Genomic DNA, 22,654 nt, shown 5'->3' with positions numbered 1-22,654 from the left:
GGCGCTCGGGCAGCATCACGTGACCCGTATCTCGAAACGCTCGGAACACAGCGAATACAAGGGCACTGTGACGAAACGCTGGAGCAGAGCGCGCTCGTATGTAACGAAAGTGACCCTGTGCGTGGTGCGTTTCTGCGTTTCCTGTGTCCGTATCCCCGTGTGTCAATTGAATCTGTTCTTGCGAGTGGTCCGTACTGTCGTGAAACGATGAGCTCGGGTGCGTAAACCATCAGCGGACGTGCGTCCAAGAAAATGCCAGCTCGGGAGCGACTCGTCGAAATTTTGAAGGTCTCCGTCGGTCGTGAAGACGAGACGAAGGTGAGTTACCGTCCCCGTCACTCTGCCGCAGGTCGAAGGCCACTGGCCATGGCCACGTGGTACATACGACATACGATCCGCGAAGTTAGTCCTGACTGGACATAACCTCAACTCCGCGACGGGAAGCGTTTACCCATTGAGGTTAGGATCACGACGGTTCTTCGACTCGGTTTCAATCGCTTGTTGTTCAACGCGCTATCGTTGGAATGTGTCGATCACGGCGACTTTCAACGAAAACCGATAACATTGGTCACGAGAAAATGTGCGAGACCGGCATGTTGATATCAGCGACGTCCATTATCACGATCCCCGGTATGCGCAGATATCTGGGTGTAGTGTTCCTATTTAAATCATTCTGACCATAAGAAATGAGATTCCACGGATTCTCGCGATTTTTATGTAATGCATCTTTGCATGGATTTTTTTGCAACGCTGGCACGTTACTACACTGCGGATATTAGTATGTTCATAGGCGATCGAAACTGTGAATTTCCACAGGCGAGATATTTTTTCTGTAAGTTTGATGACAATCGTACTAGCGTGTTACTCTGTTTAATTTATCATTGTTTCAAGTTGGGTATATTTATTTCCAAGTTTGTGGAATTATGGATTGTACAGGGACCTACAGTAACAGTCTAAGTGTCTATAGGGGAGGAAACCAGTATGGTTGGTCTCTGTGATCCGCGGAATCAATGGAATAATTTTCTCGAAATCTGGAATACAGTTTGCCCTTGAAAGCGATAGAATTCAGGCATAAAGAGTGGTACAATGAGAAGTTAATTAATGAAGAATTTTTTGCGAGATCTTCGAGTGTAGGCAAATGGAGATCGATTTTCATCGGAAGTCAAGGAGTTGATGAATCAGCGGGACCTTTAACATCGCGAGGATTTATCTTATGCGCGATTTCACGCTGGCCTGCACGATAATTTTTTCGAAGACAATCGTGCCGACTATAAAATTAAATTTTGACAGGTTGGATAACGAATTGCTTCCATGGGTACACAGGTTGTATCAAGTCATCGTTTCATAGTTTGCACAATTTCCGATAACTATGCAGAACAGGACGATACCTCGCCGATATCGGCGACTTTTTATTATTGCTAAAGTCGACATTCTTCATATTTTTTCTTTATTCTTGTAATTGCTTTATCAAAATCTAACTCGGTTCTCAGGTTACCATGAATTAGTAGATCAGGGTTATCTCTGATCTGACTATTCGTGCTGTGGCCGATGAAAAGATTTTGAAATCTGATGATAATATTGCCTAAATCGAGGAAAAGGTAACTAATGATACCACGAAAATCTAAGTTAATTCTGAGCTAGGTACGATACTCTATATCTTATAGTATACATATATTTTATAAATATAGTAATTTATGTAGTATTGTATTTCTACGCACAGCCTTACAAATATTTTTCCGCATATTCCCAAGACTCGTGCGACACTAACACGTACCAGAAAAAGTTGTTAATCATGATAAATTTGATAACACATTTGATGGTCATTCAAATCGATAAGGTTTTCCTTACCGCAAACACGGATTGAAGTTAAAAATTTCTATCGTTTGAATAGGCATGAACTGTGTAAATAACTACATGGTTCAGTTTTTTACTAAATAACGAGATTCTTGTTAATCGTCAAAATCGCCGAGGTTACGTATTTATTACGTAACCTTGGCGTTAGATCTGGATTTTAGAATAAAAACATTAGTGAAGACGTTATTATCTTTCGACAGCGAAACGTCTGTAAAAAAGCTGGTTATTAACCTCGGTAATCGTCAATTCAGCGAACGATAACGCGAGCTATGTATAATATATCGCTGCGTCGATCGAACTGCAAAAATCGACCCGCCAAGTAGAATGGTGCGACCTTGCAATTTCACGGGCACAAATGCACGTTGAATCCATAAAACATGGAACGGAATTAAACGGAGTGTGACGCGAAGCCGACAACAATTAACATTAGAATGAGTTACCTTAGTCTACAGAAATAAAACATGTGATATTACTGTCGTTTTGCTTGCAATGATTTATAATAGAATCATAAAACTACAGTGCTTTTTCAAACAACGCTGTTCTGATTGATTTTTTTTATAAATTTAAAACAAACAAATATCAGACAGTTTAGATTAATATCGGAAGAATTTGCTGAAAAAAGTGAAAACAGCGCAATGAATAAAATATGTACAAATTTAATCGTAAAAATTGATCTACGTAGTGAGTACAAGCAGAGCATTGTAAGTTGTGTTTACACGAGGTTGCAGGAGGTCGAAATTGAATAATTTTTCGGTCATAAATTAGAGTTTCTCTCATTTTGTTGAGTAGCTTATATTTGTTCAGCGAAAGAAATATTAAATCACTGACCAACACCAGTTGTTGCTATAGCAAAATTTTCGAGTATTGAAAATTATCATGCACGAAATCGATCATGAAATCGATCGAGATCAAACGAAAGCATCAGTTATCGGCTCAATGCAGACATGTTGCCCTGTCAAAGAGAAAATATCAATTCCAAATGAATTCAAACGTTCCACTTAATTGTGCATAAAATTTGTTTGCATTTTTCAGCAAAAATAATTACAATTACCTCGTCTGTAGTATATATGACTAATATGGGGGTTATAGTTTAGAATGTAATTGATACAAGGTAACTCTACCTAGCTGCTAAAAAAGTCCGAATACATATATTATTATTATCTTTATAAAGTAAAGTAAAATAGTCGCTTTTAGTAGTCCATGGATCCAGTATTACCTAATCACATGATAACCAATCTGTAGGCGTACGATTATCACTGCAACCATGTAAATCATGCTGCGAACTCTGTTCGGTCACCGGGCTCCTATTAACATCGATTATCCGATGTCATGCTTTTTCCATCGTTTATAGTTACAGAGTCATATGACGCGGCAATCGCATTGACACAATCAAAAGTCTCCGCGGAAATCGTCGATCGGTATCTATTGCCGGTGACGTGATCCACGCAAATTGTCACCAGGAGACATACCAATTTCTCGGTCACGTTTCTTCGATCCACGGCGAACCCTGCCGCCTTTGTACTTACACGACGAATTGAAGAATGACGGTGGTGGGGCCTGAAAGATAGTCGATGCCTCGCGTGGTCCCGTCACCTTTTCAGTGTGGTTGTTCTCCAACGTTCGCGATAACGTCTCGCCCCTTCTTTATCCTGCCGGCGCTCATTCAGCGTTCAGGCTTCGACACGAGCCGGACACGACTCCTCCTTCGAAGTTCTCTTTACTTCGACTATCTTACTTCCTATCTTGACAATTCGGTGTTGAGTCGACACAATCGGTTGGCTGTCTGTCTGTTGACTCGAATGTGGATGTCACGAGTTGACCGCTGAATATAAAAGGGCACGCACGGATGTCGCTGACTCAGTCGGTTTCGCGCTCTTGTAGAAGTTCGGTAGTGCTCATGATAACGCCTCTTGGACACGTGGTGATGTAAACATTGCTACTGTTGACTGGAAATCGATCGGAACGCACTGAACTTGAGTCGGACAGCTTGCCACGTGGTCTCCTGTAAGTAACCGCTATTTCGTTGGCTTTGGATATCGTTTATTCTCGCGTGACGTGAAATATTTCGTCAGTTCATTTTTCTATATTATTATTAAATATTTCGTATCGATATGATATGTACAGGACAAAAATATAAGACATCCTTACATATTTCTATATAACTTGTATTTGAAAGAAAAGATATGTATTTCATTTATCCTATATGTGATATGCAATTTCTAGGCTGTGTGTACAAAACTTTAAGTTCGATCGAAATACAACGCTAGAGTTGCAGGAAAAAATGTTAACATAAATCGATTTTGATTGGACAGAAGTATAGGACACTTGGTTTATTTATCACTCTTACAGAACGTGTTAGTATTTCGACTGCGAAAAAATAAGTTTTCAACTATCCCTTAGATAGGTTTGGACAAAAGTGAGATTGATCGAATAATAATACGGTCTGAGAACTTTAGTATCACCAAAATAGTTAAATTATTAAACTATTATAATGTGCTGAAAAAGTCAAAAGGCAAGAAAACCTCGTGCCATAACAGAATGTGATAAGAGTGCAATTTTACGTGTTGCATCGAACTGTAAGGGAAACGGCGAGACAAATTGTCGAAAAAACTGGTATACAGAGAAAGTTAAGGAACGTGTGTCGTATTCCACAAAGGAGCGAGAACATTAAATGCAAGAAATTGAAGCAACGGTCTTATTTAACACGTTCCGTGCCACGTGTACCATCGATGGTACACGCTTGCATGTTTACTTAGTGAACTGAACAAATTGTTTACAAGAAATTTAGAACCGAAGAATCAATTTCCACCGCAAGAATGGGCGTTGATAAGTTTTTGTTACGTTGTTATGTGTACGAGAATTAATAATTGCACGTAATACATCAAGTTTTAGTAAAATATCAAAGTGTGAAGATTCGAGTAAAAAAAGCTCGGCACGGAACGTGTTAACTAAGGTTTATGAAGCAACACGGTGGAAGTTTACTCTTGAACATGTACATTGAACGAAAGAGTAGAAAAAAATATTTTTTAACGATAAAGAAAGTTTAATTTAGATGTACCTAATGGCTGGAACGTTTATTTTAGTCTCACAACAGGATAACGCCGCTATTCATGAAAGCTGTAAAGATAGTTTTTTTGTTTCAAAGCAAATTAAAGTTTTAGAATAGTCTGCTCATCCGACTTAAATATAATTAAAAAAGTTTGGAGTGATTTAATTAGAAATGTTTATGCGGGTGGAACACAATTTAAAAACTTTAGTGAACTATAATGAACTATTTGAAGTGCAAATTTTGTATTATTGTCTTGTATTTTTGTCCAACTAAAATCAGTTTATTTTGATAACTTTTCCTACAACTGCAGCGTTGTATTTTTGTATAGATTTTGTATACACTGTTTGTAGATGGTTAGGATGTACATGCTACATAGAAATATGCAAAGTGCTTATACATATTTTTATCTAGCACTCTAGGTGTTACGCCTTATCGTGTTCAGATATGCTCGTTCGTTTATCGGTATCGTCTTTGAAATCGAAGCAGCGCCATCGCCGTACAAGTGTTTACAAACGTGTTTCAGTTGCTGTTTACCCAGAGGAACGTGACATTTTCTCTCGGTGTCATTGTTGGTCGTTTGTAGCCACTGCCCACACGATTCAGTTTTGCCTTGTACCCGGAATTGGTTACGCAAGTGCATGTGTATTCGCGAATCTCCCATGGACATATTAAATCCGACAGTTATGATAATATATCGATCAACGGATTCTCGAAAAGTTTACGTGTAAACGGGGCGGGAGGGGATGCCTGAACAAATATTTCTTAATTTTATGTAATAGTGGTATTAACAGTTCTAAGCAATATTTACTTTATCATCATTGGTCTTCTTAGAATTCTTTCATATTTAATTCTTATTTTATTAAGCGAAATTATAGTAATAAACAATATCTTAGTAACACTTTGACATCCAATTCTGCAGCATAAAAAATTCCATAAAATCGAGAGTAAAAATTTATTTTTAGAACCGGATAAATAATTCTGTCTTCCATTTTTGACTGTCGCTTCAAAAATTAAATTAGAGTACTCATAATCCATGTAAAAATCCGTCACATAGATTACATGATACGAAGTAATTCTCTTTTATTCACTGTTCGATTAATCGTGTACGGTGTTCGATCGATTCGTTTATCGGATACAATACGTACACCAATCATATTACGAATTTCTGTCTATCCGCGTGTCAGATATATGTCTAACGAGGAATTACTATCGACAAGGTCCGGTTACACAATATGGATACGAATCGCGGGAAAGGCCGGAGTGGACAATAGAGCTGTGTCATCCAGCCACGTGACTGGTCATTATCGATTCAGACAGGAAAAAGACGTCATGAAAAGTTGCAACGATTTTAACATAAGTTTGCGAACAATGTGTTTCATATTTCTTAAATAAATTACTTATCGGCCAGTAGTCATGCACGATGTCTTTTAAAAATCTACGATTCGCAACTAAGAATTTTACGGTAACAATATTGATCGTCGATCAACAAAGCAATAATATCGCATGAGTTTGTCGCATAAAAGAATATGTCAAAACGTCTTTTTAATGTAACACAATCATTGAGAAACTTAAGTATTTGAGTTCAAAATACAAGTTAGCTGATAAACTTCGTGTGTTTTAACAAATTAATCACTTTCATCATGTGAGCGTAAATATGTAATACTGCTTTGAACCTTTGCAAATTTCTGGTGTCTTCTAAAAGTACCGCAAAATCAATTAATCGCTTTAGAGTAAAGGTTTATACCAAGTATATTAAATACTGAAGCTTTAATCTGAATCACTTATTTGCTTGGTTGCCCATAGAAGGGTTAAATAGCGAAAAGAAGTTATAATTATTATAATCATCTAAAGAAAGTGAACGATTTCAATCGCATACATTAGAGTGATGTTCCCAATGCGAATGAATAGACATTAATCATGAATTACACGCCGTTAGCAGAAAAATGTGCTGTGTCGTAATTTACTGTCGTCGATGATATTTTAATGACACGATGATTTACACTATCGCATTAACATGTATATTTCGTTACCGAAGAAGATAAAGTGGAAACAGCTTTCTATTTAGTTATACCTAAGAAATATATCGTGTTTCTTTCAATTCTTTATCTTAATGAGCCCTAAACGCGATTAACGTGTATTTTTTTTTATAACATTGACAATATTAGATTCACTCAGCTTTGTATGCTTGAATAAAGAAATTTATTAAAAAATTGCTCGTTGTAACATTTTAATAATTTCAATAACAGTAAAGAAAGAATGAGGAAACAATTTTTATTGATTTGGCAGTGCAAGTGCTAATACGAAAATGCAACAATATTCGTTGATACTTCTATGTTTCACTTTTAATATTGAAAATGTATTTCGCTTAGCATCAATTCGTTTACTGTGGTATGTTTGAACGACACCTGTCCTCGCATCATGGAAACTACAATACAATCCAAGAAAGAAAAAGTCATGATTTATTGTGCAAAAAAGAAAATGACGAAGGTTTATTCAATGCCACTTTCTTCCGGTTATTCACGTAATTGGTGTTGCGACCTTCGCCAGCTGATGAATTTTCAAACGCGTTCATCGAATGCCGCGTATATGAGTTCCGTGTCGGAATTTCATTGCACCCCACAAAGTAGTCCACACGTTATTAAATACTGGATATTTCATTTTTGCGGTATCATCGATCCGAAAGTTCTAATAAAGGCGCGCGGTCTTCCCCCATGCCTTCATGCAAAGAGCATTTGAATCGGTACAATTAAAGTTCCGTAAAATTCGCTGTATTTAATTAATTTGCTTGATCGAACGAATGAGAACTTCTGACATCGAATACGTAATTTTTCAATGAGTATTTCGTCGAACTTTTTATTTTTGAAGCGAGATACTAACTGGCACGGTATTAACAATATTCGTCTTGCAACACAGATTTTTGCCTTCTTCATTTTGCTATTTTTATAGAAGAGTTCTCTTGCTGTTCACAATTATTTAAACAATTTCGAATATTCAAACGAATTAGATCATTTAAGTGGAGAAGTAAGAGTATTTTATGTGTTAATCAAATCAATTTTGTATAAAAATGTAACGAATTAATAATTACATATAATAGTACATTATTTGCATATGTAAGACGTTGAATGATCAGAATTATAATGGAAAAAGTTAATTCAAACTTCTTTATACCGATTCGTTTTAATCGACGATCTGTTATGTTGTATCATATTTTATAAAACTCGCGTAACGTCAAAATAACGAATTATTGCTTATGATTGTACATAATTATCGTATAATTGTGAACGTACGCAATCATTCTGAGTTACGTTCGCCCGTTCTAATAAACGAGTATCGCGATATGACTAACGCTGACATTATTTAATTGTTGTTTACAAGTGTTGGAATGAGAAACAAGCGCTTAATTAGGGTCACCAGCGTCCAGACAAGCTGTGCTTGTGTGAGAATATCTAGCCGCCGCCGATGGGACCATAAGATCATGAGATCGTCTCGAGTAGGTTACATAAATAAAAATACCGGCAGTTCTCTTGCTGAAATTTGTAGCGTCGAATTGCGATACCGCGGTCAATTTACAACTTGTAGGGGAATAAGCCTTGCATTGCATCGATCTTGCAATCCGCATTTTTTGCTCAACTGCTATTGCAGTGGTAATCTCGTCTAATGATTCTAATGACAGTGATAGGCTACGGTTAATAGCTAAATCGTCGAGGCAATTTAACTGTCGCTTAACAGTCCCATTAATTTCCATTATCGGTATAAAGATTTACGATCGCTTAATTTTTCCGCATCGATTATACCGCTTCCGTAAATTAACAGGCAATTTATAATTGCGCGAGTCACGGTCGAAATTGTTATATATCACTGCTTCGAAAACTTATTCATATCTGCGTTTTTATTGGCCATGTTTCAGAATCCCAGGTGATCCCTGATTATTTATCGTACAAGGAAGTCCGTTCAGGCACCGACCGATCAGCAAGATGGCGGATACAGGGAGGTAAGGGACAGGCTGCCATTGATAAAAAAATATAAAATGGCTTCATTTCATGAGCCTTTATTGAAATAACATGTAGATAAGTAAACTATGGATGTTCATGCAAATATAGGGCAAATGAAGACAACATGAAAAAGAACATAATAAATTGTAGTAATAAATTGTAAAGATAATTGGATATTTCTTCTAGAGAATACTGCGAGTGTCAAAAGTAAAGTTTGTCTTTTATTCAATCTTTTAGTAAATCATAATTTACTTACCCTATAATAGTGTAACATTTTTGAGAAAAAAAAGAAATAGATACAAGTTTATGTACCATATTTTCTTTCTATTACAACTAATTCATTGGTTTATGTGAAAATATCAATTGTATCTCTTATGCAGATACGAAGAACATACCATATGTAAGACACGTCCAACATGCAGCCTGCGAAAACTGAGAGGTAAAGGATTTTTTTAACTATAAGTTGTATAGAAAATGTGTAGATGTATTTTTATTAATCTGATTTTGAGTATAACTATCTTTTAAAATGATCGGTTTAAAATTTAAAACGATCTTAACAACGGTTTAATGAAAACGATCTTTCGATGTCTGTTTAGAACATGAAGTATTCAGGCAAACTGCAAAAACAGTCATTATTACTTCCATATTTGTTACTTATATTCTACTATGATTGTAATATGAATTTATTAAGGAACAAGTCTCTGATGCAGTTATTTTAAAAGTAATTTTTCAACTGCTACAAGAATTGATATTGCTGCAAAGGAAGTACAAGAAATTGTAGATAACGAGGAAAAATACGAGTAATAAAACTATAAATATAAGTTCGCTGAACATGTCGATGAGGTGTCTCCTCACTGATACAAATTATATTTTTATTATCCTCACGTAGATACAAATCATTTGATTGGAACATTTATACAATTGACATTTTATGTACAGCGTGTAAAGTGTATTAATATTTATGGACGGTAGTGTACAAGTAGATTTGAGCTTAACGTGAACTGGATTTCATGTTACATACAGAGTGTCCCAAAAATGTCTCGCAAACCGGAAATGAGAAGTTCCTGGGATCATTTAAAGTAACTTCTTCCTTAGCGAAAATGCAACCCGTGGCTTCGTTTATGAATTATTAACGAAAAACACTGACCAATGAGAGGCGAGCTCTGGCGGTCGAGCCAATGAGCGCACGAAGCCCAGTTCCGCTCATTGGCTCGGCCGCCTTGCGCCAGCATATCTCACCTCTGATTGGTCACTCTTTTTCGTTAATAACTCGTAAACAAAGCATTTTCGCCAAGGACAAACTTACTTCAAATTACCTCAGGAACCTCCTATTCTCGGATTGCGAGACATTTTTGGGACACCCTGTAGACTGTATCCGCATTTTCAGACATGATCCCAGCGCGAGTGGTGCTATATATGCTGTCATTCTCAGGATTCACTGTCTCTTTCATGATGAGAAACGACATAAACATCGCCATGGTGGCGATGGTCAAGCAACCATCGACCATATCTAACGACACCATAGTCACAGTCGATTCTCAGTATTGCTACACAACACCAAATGCATCCTTTACAAACAACGATACGCTCTCCTGGGATAAGGTATGCATTTTCTACGTAGGCTGAATCATTTGTGTATATCGATTTATCTGTTGCATAAAAGAATGTTTCAAACAAACGTTGTTAACATCATACATATAATAATTAGTATTTTTATTAGCTTTATTTTCATTTATCAAATAGCAAAATTTTATATTTTATGGCGGTCTCGAATACTTACAGCTGTATTTATTTGTACGTGTATTACTCAAAATTGCACGTTTGTGGATTCTTAATTTTCATATACTTAGAATTATTGAGAATTTATAGAAAAATTTTGTTGATTGCGATCTTATGTGTATGAAACTGTAATGAAAAAGTGTGTGCACAGAATTATAAAAACATTCACTTCTTTCCGCGATTCAACTACTGTGCAACGCAGCTATTAGCTACCGCGAAATTATGTGAAATGTTCCTCAGAACAGGCGACATTTCCTAGACCCGATTCTACAAATGAAATATGGAAGGTACTTTTATGCAAATTACTTTTTAACGAGAGTAGATATTTCTTTCTTGTGAGATTGTCAACTGGTTTAATCTGATTTATAAACGATTTAAATGAACGATTTCTTTTTACACGGATGTGGTACGTACTAATTATTGTTTTAAGTAGACTTGAATCTGTATGCAAAAGATAATTTGTGTTATATTTTACAAAAATCGGAGTAAACAAAAGCTTATGCATTCCACCAGTGTAATACTATAGTGTTGTTGAAATGAAAAACATTTGTGGCTGAAGGCTTATGTAATCATTCGCAATTTATGTATTTATATATTTGGAAGTCTTAATTGTGATTTCCTTATTGTATAGTCTAGCTTTTAGAAATCCTCGGAAATGATTAAATTTAGCACTATTGACACTATTATTTGCAAGAAATAAAATAACTTTGTGTTTGATTCAAGATACCTCATTATAGCGGAAATTTCATAAGTGCAATACGGTAAAACGTTCGAACGAATTTTATGAGTTTTCTTATATATTTTTGGATATAAACGAACTCTTCCTAGATAAAATACTATTTTTTCGATCTCATTTTTTATAATCGTTTGATGGAGAAGATCTTTAAATATAAGGAAAATATTTCAAAAGTTCACTTATAATACACGTATAAAAAAGGATTAGAACTGAGGCATGTGTCTATTTGTAGAGACGCGGACGTTACAAATATAATACATGAGCAGTCTACCTACCACTTGTTTATTGCCTTCTAATTCTTTAGTTAAATTGGTGAGAAATAGAAACTGAGAAGAAGCGCCTTGATCAGTTCCTTCGAAACCACATTGGTCAAGGAGACTCTGCTCTTCATTATTGATCGTGAGGATAATGTTACACGCTGGTACCCTTGTTTCAAAGCCTACAGTCAAGATATTAAAAAATCCGTTCACGTAACGCCACGTGTATAATTATCGTCGTGATCTTATACCGTAGATTCTTAGCGACGGCGGAAACTCTATAATTGCCGCCTCCGCGACTCGATAAATGGCAGTGCTGAAATTGATAAAGCGATTAGAGCGACCGATTACGCTACGGGCGTCCGGATGATGACACTATCCAGTTTACAAGCCCTTACGTAAATCTTGGTTTATTTAACAGAAAGCATCAGCTGCAATATTTCGTCACTGTCTCTACAGCCGTTGTACGTTTGTGGGATGATTGTTACGGGTTCGACGAAGCGATTTTGATTTCCAATAGTTGCGATCGACCACTTTTCTTGATCATTCAGCGAATGTTGCTGATAGGCGATAACTTTTCTCAAGACTGAACCAATCGTTCTTTTTTGTCGGTATCTAATAGTTTCGAATAGTCAATGGCTGTAGGAAACACTCTGAATGACAAAATTAAAAATCTTAGCAATCAGATTCGCAAATGCTAAACTGTCCGTTGGTGAACTAGTTCGTGCAAATATCTCATTGTTTAATTGTTGGACAGGAACAAGGGGAATTCGAATGGAGCCCGACCATACAATCCGTCATCAGTGGCTCGTTCTACTGGTGTTACATACTGTCCCAAGTGGTTGGCGGTGTGCTCGCACAGTACTTCGGCACTAAAACAGTTTTCGGCGGGTCCCAGCTAATTACGGCGATCTGCAGTTTGCTTTTGCCGACCGCGGCGGGGATCCATTATGGCTTCATAATTGCTCTCAGGAGTATACAGGGCGTCGCAAGTGTAAGTATCTCGGACTTGGAAAGAAATGTAAACTGTGTTCATCAATTGGTAGCAGAGAATTTGAAAGATTCAACCTGATAATCTGTAGTGGTTTATTCTTTGTGCTTAAAATTCTGTAATAAATTCTGTACTGATCGACGAAACGATTGACGTTCTAAAATTGATTAATTTAAAACGCGATTAACTGCATTGTCTGAAATAATGGTAATTGGTATGTTCAGGGACTCACATGGCCCGCAATGTATGCCGTCGTTGGACATTGGATCCCGCCTGTGGAACGTTCTCGTTTCATGTCTTCCTTCCAAGGTAAATCGCCTCTTGGTAACACATCGATTGTTTTCTTCTCTTACCTGTTACAGTGAAACTTCGATACGTCCGTTTTCTTTTTAGGCCCGAGCCACACTATTGGTTCGTGTCCAGTCCAGCCTCGTTTCGGTCTCGGTCCAGCAAAATTCTATCGCGTTCGCACTGCCGTACAAGTATCGTACACAATAATACAAAACGGTGAATCAATGTCGAATTGGACCGAGACCGAATCGAGACCGAACCGGGAATGAATCAGTAGCGTGTACCAGACTATAGCGTCTCCTCTTGAAAACAATAGACAGAAAAAGAAACAAAAACAAACGAAAGATAAACGAAACTGGGTTATTTGTGTGGAATACTAATGGCACGCTTCTTTCAGAAACGGGAAACGGAAGTTCGAATGAGAAAATGCTTTGTTTTTCAGTCAAAATTCACGGTTCGAGACCACAAGATCATGTTTGTCGATCAAATACGAGATAACACGGTCTCATTTCGACGGACATTTCACTTTGTTTCTGATTCATTCAAGCTCCACGTGGTTGCATTCGCCGGACCGAGGGGTATACTCAACAGCAACCGCTCAACAGCATGAGAAAGGCCGAGTATACTTCCAGCTGGTAGAATCAGCCGGGCTCGAGGAACACGTTTTGTAATACTTGTCATTTTTCATCATTCTTTTGTATGTGCCCCGGTGTCGATCGTTCTACGAGAAATCCGTGCTCGTTATTCTCTATTTTCTTTTCCAAAGAATTACGCGCATTATCCAATCATCCTTCTCACTCAAACTTTCTTGGAACATACATACTACGCGATCGAACAACGACAACTTTTACTGTTATTGTAGAATTCCATTTATGCGATCCTATTGATGTGTGGAAATTATCACCACATTACATTTTTATGGTAATTGATAATAACTTCAATATCATGACTGGGTCTCGTGAATCAAAGTACATAACTGTCATGGTTATTTTATAATGGAATAAAGTTATTTCAACCTAAGTGGTTCAGATAAGAGACAAAATCATAGAGTCTTTATGACTTTTCGGATTTGTATCTAATCTGTAAACAATTTGGTTATTTACTTGTCATTAACTGTAAAGTAGGCTGCATTCCAACAATGGCTTTTTGAGAAGATTTCGCTGAACTGCCCATATAATAGAAGTTCGTCTAATTCAGTTTTGTCTGTTCACACAAACATAATAATGTCACAAGTCATCGAATTTAGAAATGTATTTGCGGAAATAACGATAGCTTGACAAATAGATCAAATAAATCTATGTTAGAAACTTTTGATAACTTCAATCAATTTTCTTAAGGAATAACGCTTGGCAGATTAGTTAATCAGGAAATGTCTAAAAATTTTGTTCGAACAAATGGAATTCTACTGTATATATTACGAGTATACTGTCCCTATTATGTCTCCATTTTTCCGTTTCTATGCGTCATAAACATATCGGGCTAGCCTTGGTATATGTAAACTGGAACATTCCTTTGCTAACTTCAATAAAAAACAAGATTGACAACTTGAATTCATAAAACTCTCCGGGCATTTCTTTGATCATGTTCGAATACTCTGTTTCATTGCACCAACTGACGTGCCGACAAAAGAATGAATGTTCACGCAACTCACCATGAAACGCTGTACCATGTTAATAATCAAGGCTGAATGCGAAAGCAGTATACTTTAAAATTCATGCAGAAGACCAGTACTCACATATGCTTACGTAATTAAGTCAGATCTGAACTGTGGCCTGTTTTGTGAAAGAAGATACTCAAAATACATAAAATTGTACTATTTTGAATTAACTATATTAGGATGAATACTCACATCAGGTCTCTTCTTTCACAAAAGAAGCTAACAGAACAGATCCAATGAGCAAAAATATTAAAAATTTAGCAAAAACAGTAATAGTTAAAAATTGTATTCTATATGATTTGATCAAAATTCACTATGTAGCTATTTTGGTAACTGTGATTGAAGAGTTTACTCACTCTTGATATATTTTCAGGTATAGAAGTTTCATTGTCGTACTATAGCTACCTCGCCGTGCATTCATCATCATCCTCTCGTACTAAGTCTCTACTTGAATCGCTTTACAGGGTGAAATATAGCGCCACCGCTGAAGAGCGATCATCGACAAGAATGAATCGTACACGAGCCAAAGCGAAGCCATTCGACAAGCATCATGTTTCAGCTTCCTTCCGGGTCGTGGGGTGAGCCACTCCTAACGTCTAGATTATCTATATTCAGGGTTCAGCTTCGGCATCGGGATTACCTATCCACTGTGCGGATTCATCATCGCTCACTTTGGCTGGAGATTGGTTTTCTATACAACTGGCACCGTTGGCATCATCTGGTGCCTTTTCTGGTACTTCTTTGCTTTCGACAGTCCCGCCGATCATCCAAGAATATCGCAGCAGGAGCTACGGTATATTCAAGAAAGCGTTGGAAACCAAGTCCACAGGACTCAGGAGGTACCGTTCAGATTGTAATTGTTTTGTGCACTGAAATATCCTTAAAAATGTATCCCAAAAGTATGAAACTAATAGAAAAAATCTTTCATCCTTTTATTTAGATAGCTTTCCGAACTTGCAATAAAAAAAAATATTTACAAAATGTGAATGTTGAGACTTCAGAAACAAGCAAATTTTCATTTCAAAATCAATACATTTCATTGAAGATTCCGCCATTTTATTGCTTCCCAATATTTTTGATTCGTTCTATAAAATTATTATAACTTTTAATACTAAGTACATTTTAAGTAAATAATTATTAATATATCATTAACAGATCATTGAACATTATCTAAGATTTGAATCATCACAATGGCTTCCCTATTTAATCTTGAATCATAAAAGTAAACAGTGTACAATTTAGCTGTTGACTTTTATATTTTGTTACAGAGTATGCCAGTTCCGTGGAAGCATATCTTAACATCGTGGGCAGCCTGGTCAATTGGAATCACTACATTCGGTAGGATATGGGTACACTATGTTTTCATCATTTCTGGACCAATGTACATGAAAACAGTCCTAGGGTTCAGTATCCAAGCAGTACGTGTATTATTATAAACTAAAATTTTTCAAATTTTATATACGTTTCTGTATTATTCTTACGCACATGTTTCCCTTTTTCCAGAACGGGGTTTTGTCTGGTTTACCCTTTATCTGCAGCTACTTCAGTTCTGTAGCATTCTGCTATGTAGCTGATGTTCTAGTCACACGACAGATTCTCTCGCTGACAAACATCCGCAAGGTGTTCACCGCTGCCGGTAAGCATTCTCAGTCTCTTCTCAAAGTCAAAATTTTGATAGGAGAGGGTAGCCAAATATAGACTGACGTTTGAATTGAATCTGATTTACAATAATATTTGTAACGAACATTTTCCTTTTCCAATACGTTGTTCATAGTCATGTACTATTAATAATGTTGTAAGTATTTTCCTTTTTCAATTAAAGCATTGGTCTAAATTTGGCTACTCTTACATATAATAAATTGTCAATGTGCGGACAAATTATTACTATTCCAAGTAACATCGATTAATTCATTTTTTAAAGTACTTGATGTATGTATCGACTTTATCACTTAAAAATATCGTCTCCTTGATACATGTTACATTCACATGAAATATTTATCTCACTTTGTGATGATGATGTCGAGTAATAAAATATTTTTCGTTTTTAGCTCAAGTGGTTCCTGGAATATTATTGGTATTGATCGGTTATCTGGGTTGTGATATCATTCTCGTTTTAGTGGTATGGTTCATAGCTGTCAGCCTTATCACTGCTGCCTACGCAGGAGCGATGGCAAGCATCGTTGATATCGCGCCAAACTTTGCTGGCAAGTAAACACAATTTATATATCTTTTAAGTATCTTCTCTGAAATTTTTGTTTCATGTTCCATTATATCTTTGTAGGTCCGATATTGGCATTTGCGCAGACAATTCACATGTCAGCTAGTTTCCTATCTCCTATTGTAGCTGGACTACTTACTCAGAAAAGCGTGAGTAATTATTTTATTTATTTTTGGTAGCATTCATATATTCGATAGAATTTACTTGTGATACCTTGTCTTTTATTGGTGGTTTAAAAATTGCTTTGGGTATGGCATATACATTTTGTAGAAATTTATATTTATACAGCAAAGGGCTTACAAAATAATTCTCTCCACAGCAAGCCCTTGATGCCTGGAGGCAAGTTTTTGGCGTGAGCGCGTGTGTTGCCTGTGGCACTTATGTCGTCTATCAGGTTTTCGGAACTGCAGATATTCAGGCATGGAACTATCCCGATCTCAAGTATCCGCAGTCTGATAAGGAAGATTTCGAGCCTTTGAACGATATTTCCCGGAAGAATGGAAAAATCATGAAGTCGAACTTGGCCGAAGAAGCATAACACAATTCAGCCGCAAGAAACACATGAGTTATGATGATCACTAATTAGAAATGCCCCTCGCTAAGTATCGCGTGAGGAAACTTATTCTGCCTGTGTACACGAGGAAAATTTATCTTTTTTAAATGTTCCTGCGTGGTGTAAATAATTTCCGTATTCCTTGATAGAGTGAATTAGTGAAGAGCAGTCAGGGTATATACAGGGTGTCCCAAAAATGTCTCGCATTACGGAAATGTGGGGTAACTGAGATCATTCTAAGTAACTTTTCCTTTGCGAAAATGCAATCTGCGGCTTTGTTTACTAGTTATTAATGAAAAACACTGACCAATGAGACACAATGGCGCGAAACACAACGTGGTCAATCGATCGAGTGCCATGTGCTCCTACTACTGATTTTGACAGCTGAAGAGGGACTCTGTACCACGTAGCAGTGGTAATCTTAAGAAAAACGCTGTTCATCCATATTTCAGAATGTCTGAAGAATATTTACTAATTTTTCAGACCTGAAATAATAAGTATGACAGCCGTTTTAATTTTCTGATGTGCATGACACCTCATGTGTACCATATGAAATTTTTAATACAAGGTGAAGATTAACGAGCGATTCGCAAAGCTAATTTAATAAATAATAATCGTGTTAAAGGACGTAAGAGATTTGTTTAATAGAGAAATATGAAGAATATTATCAATAAGAAACTCACCTATTTAGTTGTAAATCCACTACATGGTCGGAAATGTGTGCTGGAGAATAGTGCATTGACCTCGAACAATGTATGATGAACTGCACAGCTGATCTGTATCCGACATATCGGTATCCTACATTATCACTAAACACTGATCACATATCAATAATATCTGCGGACGAACTTTCCTGGATTAATATGTATGGCCCCGAAAAGAACCGATTTTCTAATGCGACGCGTTCAAAGTTCACACCGTTAACAACACGCACCGCGTTGATACATTTCGTAATGATCTCCTAAACCCTTTGCAGTATCCTTGGAGTAAACAAGTTGATCGCATCGTACAAGAATAATTAAGAAAATTCTCTCGCGACGTCCTTTTCATATTAATGCTCGGGTCGAACTGCAGAATGGCCGACAATGTTCGCGTCCGATGGGAAACAGTTGAAACTCGCTCGTAGGAAAATGAAACATTGTCGGTCATCGTGCCAATCTGCTGCAGTTCGTACGCAGTGCGTGTTGTTAACGATACGAACTTTGAACGCGCAGCATTAAAAAATTAGCTCTTTTCAGGGCCACACATATTAACCCAGGAAAGTTCGTCCGCAGATATTATTGATATGTGATCAGTGTTTAGTGATAATGTAGTAAAAGTGACCGTTGGAATAGCCTGCCTGGAAACATCCTTCTGTTCGTCGCCGTCGGATACAGATCAGCTGTGCAGTTCATCATACATTGTTCGAGGTCAATGCACTATTCTCCAGCACACATTTCCGACCATGTAGTGGATTTGCAACTAAATGGGTGAGTTTCTTATTGATAATATTCTTCATATTTCTCTATCAAACAAATCTCTTATGTCCTTTAACACGATTATTTATTAAACTAGCTTTGCGAATCGCTCGTTGAATTGTGTTCGGACGCGGAATTATTTAAATTAAAATTTACGAACTTTGTTAATCTTCACCTTGCATTAAAAATTTCATATGATACACATGAGGTGTCATGCACATTAGAAAATTAAAACGGCTGTCATACTTATTATTTCGGGTCCGAAAAATGAGTAAATATTCTTCAGACATTCTGAAATACGGATGAACAGCGTTTTTAAAAAAATATCGAAAGTTCATGCTCCCCCCCCCCCCCCCCCCGTGACTTGTTCATTGATTTGAACACGGCACAGCCCTTCAGCTGTCAAAATCAGTGGTAGGAGCACATGGCACTCGATCGATTGACCACGTTGTGTTTCGCGCCATTGTGTCTCATTGGTCGGTGTTTTTCATTAATAATTCGTAAACAAAGCCGCAGATTGCATTTTCGCAAAGGAAAAAGTTAATTAGAATGATCTCAGCTATCCCACATTTCCGTAATGCGAGACATTTTTGGGACACCCTGTATATTCGAACCATAGTTTGATGAGGATGGCGTGTTACGCCTCAGTTTCGTCTTTTTGCGTTTCTCGAGAAAGCACAAATGCTCGCAGCGTAATTTAATTAAGTTGATTTAGATGATTTTGAAACAAGCGTGATGCTCGCTTATATTCTCTGTGATCAAATACCTCTCTGCTGCATCGATTGTTGTAAGCGATCGAAAATCGACTGGTTACTTAGGTTGAAGGATCACCGGTTCTGCCATACGTACAGAGTACAGTAAATTTTCGTTAACATTGCCAAAAGAAGTTAGATAATGTAAGTTGATGTGGTCAGTTTGGTAATGTTAGATTATTTGATACATGAAGTGTTAAAATCATATTTATCTTGTGGCAAAAAAGGGAAAATAAAAAATTTGGCATAATTAGGACAATACCTTCGGACATCAAATAAGGCGTGTCCATGCATGTATTGAAATAGTATAAAACAAGTTAACAAGGATAGTCTTAATTAACCAATCGATTTCATTCTGGTCGTAGTAGATAAGGAAACGTAGATCTCGTGAAAATACTGAAGCATCTGTTACCAAAGCGGATTCATACTTGTACTGCTTGAGCCTAAATTCGTAGTAACAAAATTTTCAAAGAATTTATATGGCACAAGGAGACTGAATAACTACATCTTGTTTGATAAAAAATATGTCTGTCGGTGCGGTCATCTTTGGGAACTCATGCTTCACGTTGTTATTAACGTGGGTGCTTCTCTATTTAATTCATTATCTATTTCTTCAAAGAGAAGACCTTGGTCCACCCTGTCTGTATTTCTTTAGATTCATAACTGGCCTGCAGATCTTTACACTAATTTCTATTTTCATGTTGAACTGTAGATAATCAAATTTTGTTAATACATCTAGTTTCTTGTGCTTTGCAAATTGACACGTGCCATAAATCTGCGGTCTACTCGTAATATATGAGTAACAGGAAAGTGGTGGGCGGTTATCGCGACTATTGGTGAGTCTTAGATCTATCTTTCGAAAAACAGACCATAGGACTTTGTGACAGCATAAGCGTGAGACTTCTCGTAGTTCTTGATTTTTCCGTTTAAAACAGACACCGTAAGTTTAATGCTAGAACTATCAAGAACATTTTTATAATTTCAGTAATTGTAATAGGAAAAGATAGGAACAACTTATTTTGATCTGTCTGGTAGTTCTAGTGTTAAGAAGCTTCTATGTATTGGAATCGTAGAACAAAGCATATTATTTTATGATACTTTACGGACATGCTATGTACAGAGAGAAGTTTCTAAGAGTTTCATATTAAAAGTACTTGCGGTACAATTACCGAACAATAGAACGAGGAAATTATAATGTACAAAGAAAAAGACAGAAATGTTATATTAACCCTCTGCGTTCTATGACGTAACAAAGTATAGCAACCGGAATAAACAACAGGTAATAATTCGAAATTTAGTTGTTAGTTATTTTTTTATAATACTGAGAACCAAATCATTAATAATTAAGCGATTTTATAGTGTATTTCTATATTCCTGAGCAAGAGCGCACTCATTGAAACTGAACTAGAATACAGAGGGTTAAACTAATTAGTGCCTTATATTAGGCTCAGTTCTTGATGATTTTTCTATATCTTCTAGCACAGAAGTCTGTTTCGGGCGCGACGAACGCACTTAGTTTATTTAGTACTTACGTTCTCATTATCTCATCATTACTTCGATTATAGTATTAATCACTGATCGCTGGCAGTTCATTGAGAGTTGTTAAGTAAGAAAACGAAGGCATTTCGTTTGCTACGAAGCTGTAATTCTGTTTCTGTTTTGCAATTAGGTAATTCCACTCGTAATATACAAATACAGAGACACGTACGTTCATACACACTAAAAGCGAAGAGACGATCCTTTGCCATGATCGTAATTGTAATTATTTTTGTACTACTCCCGTTTGGACAGGATAAGACACATAGTTCTTCTTGCTCATCGCTAGTCTGTGGATCTATACGAATTACAGCATTTGTAACTCTGTTGATTATAAGAAAATGTTTATTCTGACGAACATTAATATTAAAGTATACGAAACAAATTATTTCCTCATTTATTACTTGTAACATGACCGATGAAAATAGAAGTTTCTACAAAGATCCGCAGGCTACTCACATTATTTATAAGTACTTTAAGTTTCATATGAGTACTTAATAGCCTGTAGAAGATGAACAATGAGAATGATGTAAGTTATGCCATGACACAAATTGATGTGGAATCAATTCCTCGCACTGATATGTGTACAAACTAAATATGAATTGTACGCGTAGCGAGAATGTTCAGTGTTCCTTTGATATTTTTTGATAGATTCAATGTGATTCAGCAAACAAATAGTCTCATTCAAAACTATGACTGTCTATGTGTACTTTTTTTCTGGCTGAATTTGGAATTTCTAACTAAAAAAACGATCATAATAGAAAAAATCGGCACACTCCAGTCACCAAAAGGCACTCACTGTAGACCTATGTCTCGATGATCGTTATCGATGTACAAATTAAGAAGATAACGACAGACCATTAATGGTTTTCAAGCAAACTTCACCATTGTGTAACTACATAAGTCTATCTATCGCCATGAATTCCATGGGAAGAATTATTGATACTGACATATATTATATATATATACATATATGTACATATATGTACGTAAATGAAAAATAACAATTACATATAATTTTATTAATATCTGCGTATTTAATTCTAAACAACCTTCTTTTTTGTTATAATATAACCTATCCTTTGGTCATTTTTCAATTATTTTAACCCTAGAAAGATAACCATATGACAACGTACGTAAAAGATAACCATACGCTTCAGAGGCGCATGCTTTTCTAAGGCGTCAATTTTATACTAACAATGGATATTTATTTAAGTTAATCTAGTCATTTTAAAGGTTTGGCATTATTGTAAAAATAAAATGCATTTATATTATATTTTTTTATATTTTAAGTAATTTTAAACTTAAATCACTAGACCTCTATGAAAAATTAACAAAAATCAACAGTCTTCGGTTTATGGGAACAAATCCCGTAAAATATCACAAAAAATAGTGTTTTATCCTTACAAACTAGTAGACTATAATATAATCAGTGTAAAAAAAACTATAATATTATAAAAAATTTCTTTAGAGACAGTCATGACAAACGTCTTTCTTGTGTTCACCACAAACTGTCTTTTTGCATTTGGCAC

General features: G+C 36.4%; 1 protein-coding gene and 2 long non-coding RNA genes across 6 annotated transcripts; 1 reads left to right on the top strand and 2 right to left on the bottom strand.

Annotated features, from left to right (window-relative positions):
• The first annotated feature begins 111 nt into the window (after window positions 1-111).
• Window positions 112-22,148, top strand: LOC117226069 (vesicular glutamate transporter 2). 3 transcript variants are annotated; one of them, XM_033480054.2, is made up of 12 exons: window positions 112-318; window positions 8,811-8,894; window positions 9,276-9,334; window positions 10,283-10,497; window positions 12,425-12,661; window positions 12,883-12,967; window positions 15,222-15,445; window positions 15,875-16,024; window positions 16,110-16,242; window positions 16,655-16,810; window positions 16,888-16,973; window positions 17,144-22,148. In XM_033480054.2, exons 2-12 carry the CDS (start codon window positions 8,878-8,880, stop codon window positions 17,360-17,362), a joined length of 1,581 nt encoding a protein of 526 aa, XP_033335945.1. In that variant the 5' UTR covers window positions 112-318; window positions 8,811-8,877; the 3' UTR covers window positions 17,363-22,148. The 3 variants fall into 3 exon arrangements, with proteins under 3 accessions (XP_033335945.1, XP_033335936.1, XP_076379189.1); XM_033480045.2 differs by lacking the exon at window positions 112-318 and adding an exon at window positions 3,636-3,858; XM_076523074.1 differs by lacking the exon at window positions 112-318 and adding an exon at window positions 8,373-8,393.
• Window positions 2,495-3,315, bottom strand: LOC117226089 (uncharacterized). The gene is made up of 3 exons (XR_013033729.1): window positions 3,071-3,315; window positions 2,906-2,982; window positions 2,495-2,806 (listed from the first exon to the last, which is right to left on the bottom strand). It is a non-coding gene; the product is annotated as an uncharacterized LOC117226089 (long non-coding RNA).
• On the bottom strand, window positions 9,714-12,429 carry LOC117226079 (uncharacterized). 2 transcript variants are annotated; one of them, XR_013033728.1, is made up of 3 exons: window positions 12,066-12,429; window positions 10,676-11,983; window positions 9,714-10,544 (listed from the first exon to the last, which is right to left on the bottom strand). It is a non-coding gene; the product is annotated as an uncharacterized LOC117226079 (long non-coding RNA). The 2 variants fall into 2 exon arrangements; XR_013033727.1 differs by having other exon boundaries at window positions 9,714-11,983.
• Window positions 22,149-22,654: the final 506 nt, after the last annotated feature.

The sequence above is a fragment of the Megalopta genalis genome, chromosome 6 (genome assembly GCF_051020955.1).
Source record: "Megalopta genalis isolate 19385.01 chromosome 6, iyMegGena1_principal, whole genome shotgun sequence".
Classification (NCBI taxonomy): Eukaryota; Metazoa; Arthropoda; class Insecta; order Hymenoptera; family Halictidae; genus Megalopta; species Megalopta genalis.
The sequence above is the reverse complement of the archived record's forward strand: the minus strand, read 5'-3'. Positions and strand labels throughout refer to the sequence as shown.

What these genes read in the sequence shown, in the direction of transcription:
- LOC117226069 (XM_033480054.2), top strand. An exon ending in CAGCCTGCGAAAACTGAGAG is followed by an intron (nt 9,335 to 10,282) that starts GTAAAGGATTTT and finishes CCGCATTTTCAG; the next exon opens with ACATGATCCCAGCGCGAGTG. An exon ending in GACTACTTACTCAGAAAAGC is followed by an intron (nt 16,974 to 17,143) that starts GTGAGTAATTAT and finishes TTCTCTCCACAG; the next exon opens with CAAGCCCTTGATGCCTGGAG.